Source organism: Watersipora subatra, chromosome 10, assembly GCF_963576615.1.
Source record: "Watersipora subatra chromosome 10, tzWatSuba1.1, whole genome shotgun sequence".
NCBI lineage: Eukaryota > Metazoa > Bryozoa > Gymnolaemata > Cheilostomatida > Watersiporidae > Watersipora > Watersipora subatra.
The window spans coordinates 2,549,788-2,562,146 of NC_088717.1; the positions used below are offsets into that span (position 1 = coordinate 2,549,788).

Below are 12,359 nucleotides of genomic sequence, written 5' to 3' on the forward strand. Positions count from 1 at the left end.
GGAAATGTCGCATAGGTTAAGAACTTGCTGAACTTAGTGAACTTGTCTGTTATTAACCCACATGAAACGTCGCTATATAAAGTTAGTCTAAAAGATCACGAACTAAGGGCGAGGTTGCAAATTGTAATTTAGCCTCAGATCTTAGATATTAAATGGCGCTAGTGAGTTTTTTTATCGAACTGCAATAACTAAAATTGGTACACGAAATAAACTTTTAGCGATACTGTTTTTCTCAATGTTTAACATTTTAGCTTTATTTGTTTTTAAAGTTCGCCAGTTTCAGACATTTTTGTAAGCGATGGATAGCGACGCTGAAGCTCTGACAAACTTGAGGAATTCTTTGAAGTATCTTCATAAATTGAAAGTTTCTTTGCATTCATTGTTTGAAAGCTTAGCAAACGGTGCGTATCTACTAATTATTGTGTAACTATAATACACATAAAGAGAGTGCGTCTTGGATGCATACACGATTAGCAAACAACGATAGCAATAATCGTAATTATTACATACGCTCAGGCTTGCCAACCGTGGAGTGGGGAAATGAGTGAGAGTTTATGTTGGGGCAAAATTCATGCGAGGATTTAATAAGTGGGGTAATTTTTCATAGCGTGTAAAAACACCACAGCAAAAGATAATATAACTCCATATTGCTACTTGAAGATTGGGGCAAAAAACAGGTCTGTTTGGGTGGAAAAAGGCAATTGTGTGACACGGGCCGTATGTCAATTATTTTAAATACCTCGGAGTTATTATAGACAATAAACTCAACTTTAACCTTTACATAGAAAAGACTATAACCAAATCTTTATCCACACTATACATGCTCATGAGCTCCCTCAGAAGTTGCTCACCTAAAACAAAAACCCTTTCTTTTAAAAGCATCTGCCGCTCAGCTCTTGAATATTCATCCCCTGTCTGGTCTCCATTTTTATCCAAGCACATAGACTCCCTCGAGTCTGTGAACAGAAAAGCTTTTAGGTGGGTGTTTAAACTTAAAAAAAATGAGAGGATTTCTGTCCTCATGTCTGAGTGGTCATGGGCCACTCTTGCAGAGCGTCGGAGGACAGCCGACCAAAATCTAAAAAACAAAATAAGGGAAAAAATTGCAATACCAACCCATTTTTTCTCAAATGCCCACTTACACAATACACGCCACAAAAGCACTAAAGGTGCAATCAACACCAATGTTAAAAAACACTCTTTTTTTGTGCTAGCTCCCTTTTTTCTTTTTTTATTTGCGCAACCCTACTAAAAACCTTCAATATTTATTAAAAGTTCTTGTCCCCGCCTAATCCCTACCCTCCACTTTAATAACAACATTGCCCCAACAAACTTAATGGGCTAGATCGCGTGGCGTGCCAACCTAAACTATTAATAAAACAGCCAAAAGCAGATTGAGCTTTTTGTACTCAAACAGTCTTTTTCCAGACAATTTTTTGGCAGATATTGTCTTTTGTAGCCACATTTTACAACTATTTATGTCCTACAGTTAAGTTACTGAACATGAGTCAGCAGTTATCAGTTCTAGCTTTTATTGAAACATAAATTTACTCTACTCTATTTTCATTGTATTTTGAGTTGTCATCGTACTTCGTCAAGTTCCATCGTCTGTAACTGAGGCTTTTTTGCAATTATAGTGATGAAATTTTTAGACATGGTACAAAAACTGAGTAGCAAATCAAAAATTTCAACTTTTTTTTGTTTAACATTTCATGTACTGTAGTCTTACATTTAAAAAGTACAGTAAGTCTCTTACCAACTTAATCAGGAAATGCATTAGGCCTTGCTTAGTTATTCATACATTGAGTTAGTTGATTTCAACATTTGCCCCTTGCCTTTTTTGAAATGGTTTCTTCTGGCTCATATCTTATGCACTTTTATGGGTAGTATTTGGTAATTTCATTCGGGATAAAGGCATTCAGATTTTATCGCATTGATAGTTCAGAGTCGAAGCCGCTCCACACTCATTCGAAGCATTGTTAAATAAGGTTTTTGAGCTGAAAACAAGGCTATTTGACATTTCTATGCATTGATAGGCTTATCAGCAATCCTTGGCTTTTTACTATTCCCATGCTTTGGTTCTTTTGTTTTATAATTAGAAACTTTCTTGCCTTTACAGATGTAACTCACTAGAAACATGTGCGTATTTTTACAGGAAAATATGTGGTAGAAGGTTCCAGTATTTCGGAGTAGTGAAGTAGTTGTCATCAGCCATTTTGTGTTTTATTTTGTAAGATGCCACGGTATTTGTTTAAGGGCCATCCGAAGGACAAGAAAACAATGCATATCTGCGGGGCCTTCAGCAGAGGCTTCTTACCATGGATAATGCTTTCACCGACCTTGAAAACTCTGGCAACATGCTGCCAACTAGCAATCCTGCTCCTAGCACAAACACTATGAGTATTCCTTTAGAGCCAGAAGATGAAAACTACGAGGTTAGTCTGCTTTGCATGATTTATTTATAAAACACTTATTTATTTTTATTCATAGTTAAAAGTGTGCTGTAGTTCTGGATTATAGGCATATATATATACAGTCAAACATGGATAACTCGTCCACGGATAGCTCGAACACATGGTTAATTCGAACATTTCCTTTGGTCCGTTCCCACGTAATGATAAATTGCTATAGATAACTCGAACTCAACACTGTTAATTCGAACTGTTTTTTTGCCCAACGGTACCGAAACGGTTGTTATCGCTTTAGAAAATCACTTTATTCAAAGCCATAGAGGTAAACTTCATCTTTTCGTAATTCATAAGCGTCGTTATTACCACCATCGGCAAAATATTTTTGTCAACGACTTTTCTAAAAGTTTGGTGAAATTTGATTTATATTGCGATACGATGAATAGCACGGGCTAGCCGGGTCACGCGCGCAAGGATTTTCGCCACGCACATACAAAACAAAAATCGCATGTTGTTTTGTATGTGCGTGGCGAAAATCCTTGAGTGCGTGACCCGGCTAGCCCGTGATGAATAGTTTTCCGACGTTGATTCCGTGTTGAATCAACGTCGGAATGTTGAATGTTTAAAACGTCTTAAAAAATGTTGTAATTAAACGTATACGTTGTCTGAGCTACAAAAAACTATTCATCGTTTGACCTAAACACAGAATACATGTGTACATTCAATAAGTATCTATTAAAAAAGCGTGAGTGATATAGAATGTACTGTAAAACCTCGTAAAACTTCTAATTGAACTGCCTCGGAGTGTTGCTCTTAACGAATCCCAGGTAAAGTAAGGTAATCTGCATAAACTTCAAGAAAAAACGACAAAATTGATCGTGGGTAAAACCCCAAAAGAAAAAAATGTCTTTTCTTTTGAGCATTTCAACAACGATCAAGTTTTGCCAATGCCAATCTGAAAAACGTCCTGGCAATAACATCACCTCAAACAACAAACCAATCTCAAGTGATAGAAAAATCTCTATACTTTTTCATGAAAACGTTTTAAACTTTACATTAGAAGCATTTAATTTGAAACAAGCCATTTGTGCTTTTGATTTATATTATAGTTTGTATATGTACATGTATCTACTAATAAATAAGTAAATATATGGACTTGTGACAGTGCTCTGATAACTTGAACGCTCTGATAATTCGAACACTTTCGCTCGGTCCCTTGAAGTTCGAGTTATCCATGTTTGACTGTATATATGTATATATACACAGTGGAACTTTGGTTCGCCAACACAATCCGCTCCAGAAGGTTGGTTGAAAGACGAGTTGTTCGCGATCCGAAACAGGTTTTCCCATTAGAATTAATATATGTAAGTTTTAATCCGTTCTAAATCAATTAAACATGTCATATGCTTTGCTCTTAAAAGATGGAAAACATTAAATGTTACGATACCAAAAATACAATACAATACCAAAAATAGCAGAATTTGATAATGAAACAGCAAAAAAACGCAACAGATCTGTTACATAAAAATCGTGTGAAAAAGAAAATAGAAACAGCAATGGCTCGTTTACTTCACATCTTTGAAGAAGAATCCTCCTCCAAAACAATTTAGGGTAACTCGACTGGCGGAGTTGTTTCACTAGAAAATCTCTTCGGTAGAGGCGGCGTCCTCTCAGATGGCTCCTTTTTGTAAAGAATTAATGACGCAAAACTTCTCCCTTTTTTGAGAACCCTCCGTAAGTGGCTCATAACAACGTCGTTAAACGGCTAAACATGCTGTTTCCGGAATGTTCCGAGCGTTTTATTCAAATGTGCATGTTCCGGTTTGGTTGAGAGCCAAATTTATGGTCGAGATCCGAGACGAACAAATCTCAGATTGTTTGGTGGAAAACCGAAGCGTTCAAGAACAGAGTTTCCACTTTATATATATATATATATATATATATATACATGTATATATAAATATTAGAGCTGCACAATGATCGCGTTAATTAAACGATTAACGCGATCACTACAAATAAACGATCAACTGAGTTGGGCCAATTAATCTTCAATTAAAATGCAACCGAGGTGATGATCTTGATGTGGTTCCTTTCCTTTGTACTGTTTAGTACCATACGTTAGTAATACTAACGTAGCATGTTACTACCATTTAATTTACTAGCAAATAAATATTATGACAAGCAACAATTTCTTACCAATAAATTACAACCACACTTATTTTGCACTCAACTATGAAACCACAAATTGAGTCGCTAACGTTAAACTTGTTTATACAATGCAATGCCCAAGCGCCGTGCCGATCTAGCCGTAAGCGGCTATGTTGTTAGCTGTTCGAACATGTTTCTAGGTAATAGCAACAAAAGCGATTTCAGTATACACTAATTATTTAATACTTATCTTACAGTCTATTTTTTGTTTATTTTTAAAAACTTTCTCATGTAAATTATACATGTATTTTCATTTTTCAAAAAAATCACAATCATATTTCAGCTTCAGAATATTAGTCATATAAGATTGAGACTTTATTGGAACATGAAAGCAGAAAAATGTCTTCCACCCTAGGTAGCGAATTTCTGTAAGTTGTTGGAAGCGTAAACAAGAAAGCGAAGTATAGTATATGCCAGAAAGAATTTGCCTACCACCACAGCACATCATCATTAAGATATATTTTAACTAATTTTCATCCTACCGCGCAGAAATCATCACTGGCTGTCACAGACAATAACTACTACTACCGTCCCCTGCGAGTGGCTATTCTCTAAAGCTGGCAATATTGTATGTAGGAAGAGGGCATCTCTTTATTCAGATAATGTGAATAGACTGTGCTGCCGCAACTTTGACTGACTTAATTATAGCCTTCCATAGACAGTTTTCATACTCATAATAATTATTACATTGTAACTTATGTACATTGTACATAACATGTACTACTGCTAACAATTGTCTCAAATATAATTAATTTATATGTAGCTGTATTATGTGTTTTTGAATATGCAGGTTTTTGCTAGATTAATTTTAAGATTAATCGAAGATTAACTGGTTCAGACCAGTTATTAATTGCGACTAATTTTTATAATCGTTGTGCAGCTCTAATAAATATATAATTGTATTTATATATACATGTATATATAAATATATAATTGTATATATATACATGTATATATAAATATGTGATTGTATATATATGTATACATGTATATATGCCAGCAAAGTACGTTGTAGATATTCCGACAATTGACCAACTGCTATACATGGAACAGAAGGGTGCAAGAATACTCGACAAGCGTTCACAGTTTCCTCAAAGAGAACCAGTTAAAACGGACCGCTCCTTCCACTGGTTAGTAATGCCTTGTTATTTATAGTATTACAAGGTTTTATTCTATTGTTTAAGCTATATAATTATTAAACGACTCTGAAGCTAGTGGGCTGCAATGGCTCAGGAGTGAGAGTAGACGGAATGTCTTTAGTAATTCGTGAAAATTGGTTAACGTTTCCTTAAACTCCTAACTCTACATCTTAGCTGTACTATAAGAGCGTCATAGAATAAGTTGCTATGCTTCTATGACTCAGGATCCCTTGCAAAGAGAGCGAGAAAGGCTAGTCTGGACACACACAATATGCAGACTACTTCAGTAGATAAGGTGATATTACAGCTGAACCAAAGCCTCAATCAAAAACATCCTGAAACAAGCATACAGATCTACCGACCAATGGGAATGTCCACAGTTCTGCTTGTGACTATTGGTACGCTCTATCGGTACACTCTATTGCTTGCGTTGTAAGAGATCGTCATGTGTAATAACTATGTGTACAATTATTCCGAAATGCAGCAAGGTGGTTGAGTAGTGCAGTTGGTAGCATGCCGCGCTATTAAGCTGGATATCTGAGTTCGATAACTGTGTGATGAATTTTTTGCGTCCCTTGGACGGATGGCCATGGCTCTTATTATAGTAAAGATTATTTAAATGTGCTGTAGTTGTTGGCTCGCTAGTAGACATGAATTTTCACTGTCTTACTAATAGCTTGTTAAAGCATCCTTTAGTTCAACTGAATAACAGATGCCTTGCTGCCGCGTAGTTAGTACCGTCTCAACATCTTATGGCTCGTCAAAGCCTTCATGGAAAGCTAATACATGTAGTGCAATTATTATTTAGCTACCAAATTTTGCATTAAGCAAATTAAGCATTTGCTAATTCGATTGCAACACTAAAATAATCGTCATAAAACTTATTAAAAGACTACCATAACTATTTAGGAACAGTTTAGACACAGCCGCGTGTTCATTGCAGACGTTTTGGATAAGTGCTAGCATCAAAATCAAGGCCAACAAATTTTTTCGCTACTTAATATGTTCGAGGTTTGTTTACAAAGCTCGCAATAGTTGTTTAAGATGCTGGTAATAGAGTTGCCCTGTGTGTTTCCATTTACTACATACCGAGTCGCATTAGTGTGAAGGTCGAGTTTGAATAGAGCGCTACTGTGAGAACCACCTATCCTTGTTTTCACCGCGATATCTCAAGTCTCTTTTTTATGGATCGGTGTGCAGCTCCAGTTTGTGTAGGCTGAGGCGGTTCAATTGTAAAGTTCTTATGTTCAACAGTGGCGGTACTATATTGTTTTGTTTTGACTGCCTCCAGGCCAGTGCAGTTATTTGTCTTCAGTTGTCCAAGTGGCTCTTGCTAATCATCAACTTGGACAAAGCTTTAGTTGATTTTATCAGAAAGTATCAGTATGTTTCTATTATTTGGATTAATTTTATTTTTGAGATGATCTGACTGCCAGGATGTTTCAAGATAAATTCGACAAAACCGGATCGCGGTTAAAATGCTTACTAGGAAAATACGTGCAAAATTATGTCACTAGTTAATATCGGCATTTGCGTTCAAGTTGCAGTGTTATGTCTCTATTCTGTTGATCTTTTCGCACTTTCACCGACTATGTCATAGTTGGTGAAAGTGCGACTATGACGTCTTTTTAAATCAAAGTCGCACTTTCGCTTGATCCGAGCATTTTAATCGTGATTAATTTTAACGATTTTAATCTTGAACTAGCCATCAAAAATTCAAATCAATCGCTAATGATGGAAAATACCGATACTTTCTGATAAATATCGATACTTTCTGATAAATATCGATACTTTCTGATAAATTTTACCAAAGGTTGTGTGTAAGTTCATCCTTGAACACAAAAGACTTCTCATGCCAGGATCTGTAAACAGCTCTATCTTGGGAGTTGGCTACCCCTGTCATGCTCATGTTATCGTCTATCCCAGTGTTTATGGTTTTTTGATACTCTGAAATACTGAAGAGAACTTATTTCAGGAAAGATTATGAAGGTGATCATGGTATTCCGTGGGCTGCACACGGAGCGAATAATAGTCAAGGGTTATGGCGAAGCTGCCCAGCATGAGAATGGACAAGTGGACATGTGGAGCGAGTCTAAGGTCAGCCGTTGCTATGTAGTTCTTTGCTCGAATATGTGCTTTACATCCCTGCTTACTGTATCTGCAGCGATTTTTTTTTTCACAGCACTCTAAACATTTTAAGAAGTTATCATCTTTTGTAGCAGTAGTGCCTTGGCAGATGACATAGCCTAGACTCTAATTCATTCTTTTTAACAACTTCAGCATTTTACTCACTGCATGTTATCATGTGATAAGTGTTTCGATGGACACTTGCATGTTGCTTATTAATACGGGTGTTTTGTTAATAAAGATGGGGTTTTCTAGGTCATAGGTCATAGCAGCGCAGTGGAAGATGTTTAAAATGAAATAGCTTGCGGGGCATTTTTTTACACATCGTCTGCAGGTGTCATTTCCATCTTTCACAAGTTTGATACCTTCTGTAAAAATTGGAAAGTAGCAAAACTTGCTTGATTAGCAAGATTAGCAAGTAAAAATCTGAGAGTTTTTTAACCGCTTGAGATCTCATTATCTCATTCTGTATTTATCATTTGACAGCTCCTAGCTTTAGTTAACAGCCTCTTTAGCCTAGTTGTCTCCTCTTGATCTTACTGGGCTGTTCAGTTGTCTCCTCTTGATATTACTAAACCTAGCTTTTTATCTCCTTGTATACCGCTATTATTGTTAATAATGCATGTCCAGGTTGGAGTTGACCTCTCGTGTAACCTATCTGTCTTTGTTGCAGTACAAGGTCTTCCAGCTAGTCACACACTGTGCTCAGGCAGCCATATTGCACTTTCACTCGGCTGTCTTTCCAGAAATGGCCCTTTATTCTCTCGTGGTGAGCTATTTTACCACCTTCTTTGACTGACGTTTACTCAATTATGTTACTGTTTATTGTATTTTGATTTTCTTTTTTACTGACTTTGTGTATAAAACAACATCTTTGTTCTTTTGGATGTTGGCATTGGTTGCCAACATCTTGAAAGTGTCAAGCCAGTCTTTGATTTCCTTACCTACTAGCCATGCTTTTTCATACATAAGATGCATTGTTTGCTGATTAATAGAAAGTACATTTAAGTTAGTTCAGCTAATATGTATACTAGTACGCTGACAGTTCCGTGCACCATGAAAGATTGTCATATGTAATAAGTATATGCATAGTTATGCCCAACTGCGACAAGGTAATCAAGTGGTGCAATTCGTAACTCGATTTGCTAAGAATTTAAATATCGCGGTTCGATTCCTTTTTTCCTAACACTCCTATCATAGCTACGGACAAACTTGGCTTCAGACACGGCTCTTGTTATAGTAAAGAGTACTAGTACCCTGGCAGTATCGTGCGCCGTGAGAGATCATCATCTGTAATAAGTACGTGTACAAATATTCTTAGATATGAAAAGGTGGTGGAGTGGCGCAGATGTTAGCGTGCTTGGCTTGGAAGTCAACAATTCAGGATCAGCTCCTGCGAGATGCAATTTTTTTCCTAACGCTCTTAGCGTTGCTTCAGACTAACGAATAAAGTTCTTATTGTAGTAGAAATTACGTTTGACTAAATGACATTGCAATTCACTCCTGCTTAATACTTCAAGTATCAGCTCAGTAGACTTACTGATTTGGTGACTACTTGAAGTACAGCGTGCGAACTTGAAGTTCTGGCTGGACTCAAAATCAAAAAACTCTAGTTTACTAGGTGTCTTGCTATGTATGAGCGCCACCCCATTAGACTTGTCCATCAGGCCGGAAGTTTTTAGTTTATGGCAATTGCCTCCATCTGTTGAAGTTTTCATGGTAATAAAAATATGTTTGTCTTGTTTATATGTAAGCCGATTTTGTGATTTTCCTTTTTGGAAGGCATCTCCTAAGTCTTCCTGTAATTGTAGCAATGGCTTCATACATACACAAACCTTTTCTCTGATTGCTGCAACTACTGCCAGAGAATTCTCAACAACAATCTTCCTCCTACAGGAAGGGGCTTTGAGAAGGTGCCAATCCGATATCATCCACAGTGTGCATCTTCGCAAGCTAGGTGATACATGTATGAAACCCCTGGACACTATCAAGCGATGGCCTTGGCAACACCTGTTTGCGACTGTGAAATAATGAGTCATATTTATGGGTGGAAGTACAGTAGGCCGGCCACTCTTGAACAGCAGTAGCCAGCCATGTTATATGACAAAGGGATAGAAAGGAAACTTTCTATGATTTCAGGCCAACTAGATAACAAGCAATAACTAAACGATTATTTCCAGCATCGCTCACAGATTGAATCTAAGAATATTTTACTATGAATATAAATCACTTTCAGCGTTTTAGGTCTTGAAAATCATTTGGTTATATTCCTGAGCTGAAAGGCTCAGCTGCATGTGAAGAGGTCAAGTGAAGTTCTATCGCAGAATATGAGCTTTTGCAGTATTGTGTGATGTTACAACAGGGTAGTGGCTTTAACAAATTACAGCACATAGTTGTGAGAATATGCAATTTTACAGGTCAAATACAATGCTGTTAAATGACAAACTTTCTGTCTCTTACAAGCTTATCACAGCTCAGATAACATTTCATTTTGTGTCTTTTATGATTTGAATTAAACAACAATGATCGTTTTAAAGTTGATAAATTTCTGTAAATAGTGGTTGTTTTTAAAGAGTTTATAGCACCATGCTTGTCTGCTATTTGGATCGTATATTTGATACATCTGTGTTATAGCAATCTTTATTATATACTAGCCGAACGCCCGACGTTACACAGGTAATAAAATAATTACTCAATGAACTTGGGTAACTTAACTCATCAGCTAGCAACATTACTAAAACAATTGCCATGTTAGCCGACTGTGCTAGTTAATGACCCCAAGCGCTTTAAACGTTAGTATTCTAACCAACTTAATGAATGTCATATATCGTTTAGGTGCCGTAGTTTAATGGTTGAGTTTGCGGCATCAAGATCTGGAGAGCCAATCCGGTGCCAATTTTTCATTGCTAGATTCTAATTCCTATAAGTAGACACAATGATGAAAACAAGCTAACACCGAGATATATATACACTACCCGGCATTGTACGGGTAATAAAGCCTGGTGTTGCAAAGGTCATTTCCACACCATCCAGAAGGTAGACAAATGGCGCATTATCCATTTTTCAGGGTGGTGGGTTTCCCAGTAGGCACATTAGCTACCGACTTTTTATACGATTTGCTATATTTGAAGAATTTGGTTGGTGTACACGAGGTTTATTATGTTTATTATGAATATTAACTTCATTATGATTATGAAGTTTTAGAGGATTTCTTGAACGAATGAAAAAATTTACAGAAAAATTTAGACAACAGTAAAATGCTTAAAGGTTGACTTGCAACAAAACTCACATTACAGTTATTCGGTATCAAAGGATTCACCATGCCTTACTCTGCTGTGTTGTATGTGCCAAATATGTGGAAATGTGATTACAAGCTCTTAAAAGCTCAAAAACAAACAGTTAATCGCTGCCATCACAAAACTGCCATAGATTGGACACTGTAGCGCAAATAACATTTTGATGATAGATTTTTGATAATTATTCTTGTTCCATTACAAAGTCTAGATAAATCCAAATTTCGTAGAAACAACTGGGGCCCCAACGCGTAGTTAAAGATTATGAGGAGGCATACAGGCAGGCCGTAAAGAGTTTAAGAATGCAGCACAATAATTGACTGAGTCATTCTCCTCAACAACACAGTCTAGGTATGCTAAGGATTGAAGTCGTAGCCCCAAAAATTGTTTCGAGAAGTAGTTGATTTATATGGTCTACAATGTCATTTTTAGCCAGTATTACCCTTTTTATTAGCCATTGGTGCTGAAAATGATTTTCTTGAATATTTGGGTAAACTTTTTGTTGTAAGTCGTCTTCTGTGTATACAATAAATCCGCAATTTTCAGGAAGAGATATTAGCCCATTGTTAGCTGGTAGCTTTCCATCAGTGATATTTAAAAATTGTGCCGAAAACTCTCCCAAAGCACCACAGCCTCGCAAATGCACTCTTTCCTCAGTTTACTCACTTCTACTCGATGCCACATATAAGAATCCTTTTTTATTAGGATGATGAACTATTTTTAGTAGCATGATTATTTTCCATTTGTATATTATTTCAAATAGTATATATATATATATACATGTACATGTAATTTAAAGTTTTTGGCCATCTAGTTGAGTGGCTGTGATGTAATCATTGGAAAAGGATACTAACCAGTCTAGACGCTAAATAAAAGCCATACAGCAGCTTTCTAAATATGTTTCAGGAAACGATTGAGAACATTTTTGTCTCAAATGCTTTCCAGTGCTACTGGTTATATTCAAGAGAAAAACTAAATGCTTACTTGAAACTAAATAACAAGTAAAAATAATAAAAACAAATTAAAAACTTTACCAAAGATTTTAAATGGCAGAATAAAGGAAACAAATGGGACAACGACTAAACTAAAATGGATAAAAAGATTAATTTGCATCCCGGTGTATTTATATCTGATGTAATCAAAATGAGCTTATAGGCTTTAAGAGAAGTTGTTGAGCTAAAACA

The 12,359-nt window shown here is 36.4% G+C and overlaps 1 protein-coding gene across 1 annotated transcript; it reads left to right on the top strand.

The window, feature by feature from the left end:
• The first annotated feature begins 250 nt into the window (after positions 1 to 250).
• On the top strand, positions 251 to 10,346 carry LOC137406349 (mediator of RNA polymerase II transcription subunit 27-like). Its single transcript, XM_068092919.1, has 7 exons — positions 251 to 401; positions 2,257 to 2,435; positions 5,632 to 5,746; positions 5,980 to 6,153; positions 7,731 to 7,852; positions 8,556 to 8,651; positions 9,694 to 10,346. The coding sequence occupies exons 1-7, from the start codon at positions 299 to 301 to the stop codon at positions 9,841 to 9,843; spliced, it is 939 nt and encodes a 312-aa protein (XP_067949020.1). The 5' UTR covers positions 251 to 298; the 3' UTR covers positions 9,844 to 10,346.
• Positions 10,347 to 12,359: the final 2,013 nt, after the last annotated feature.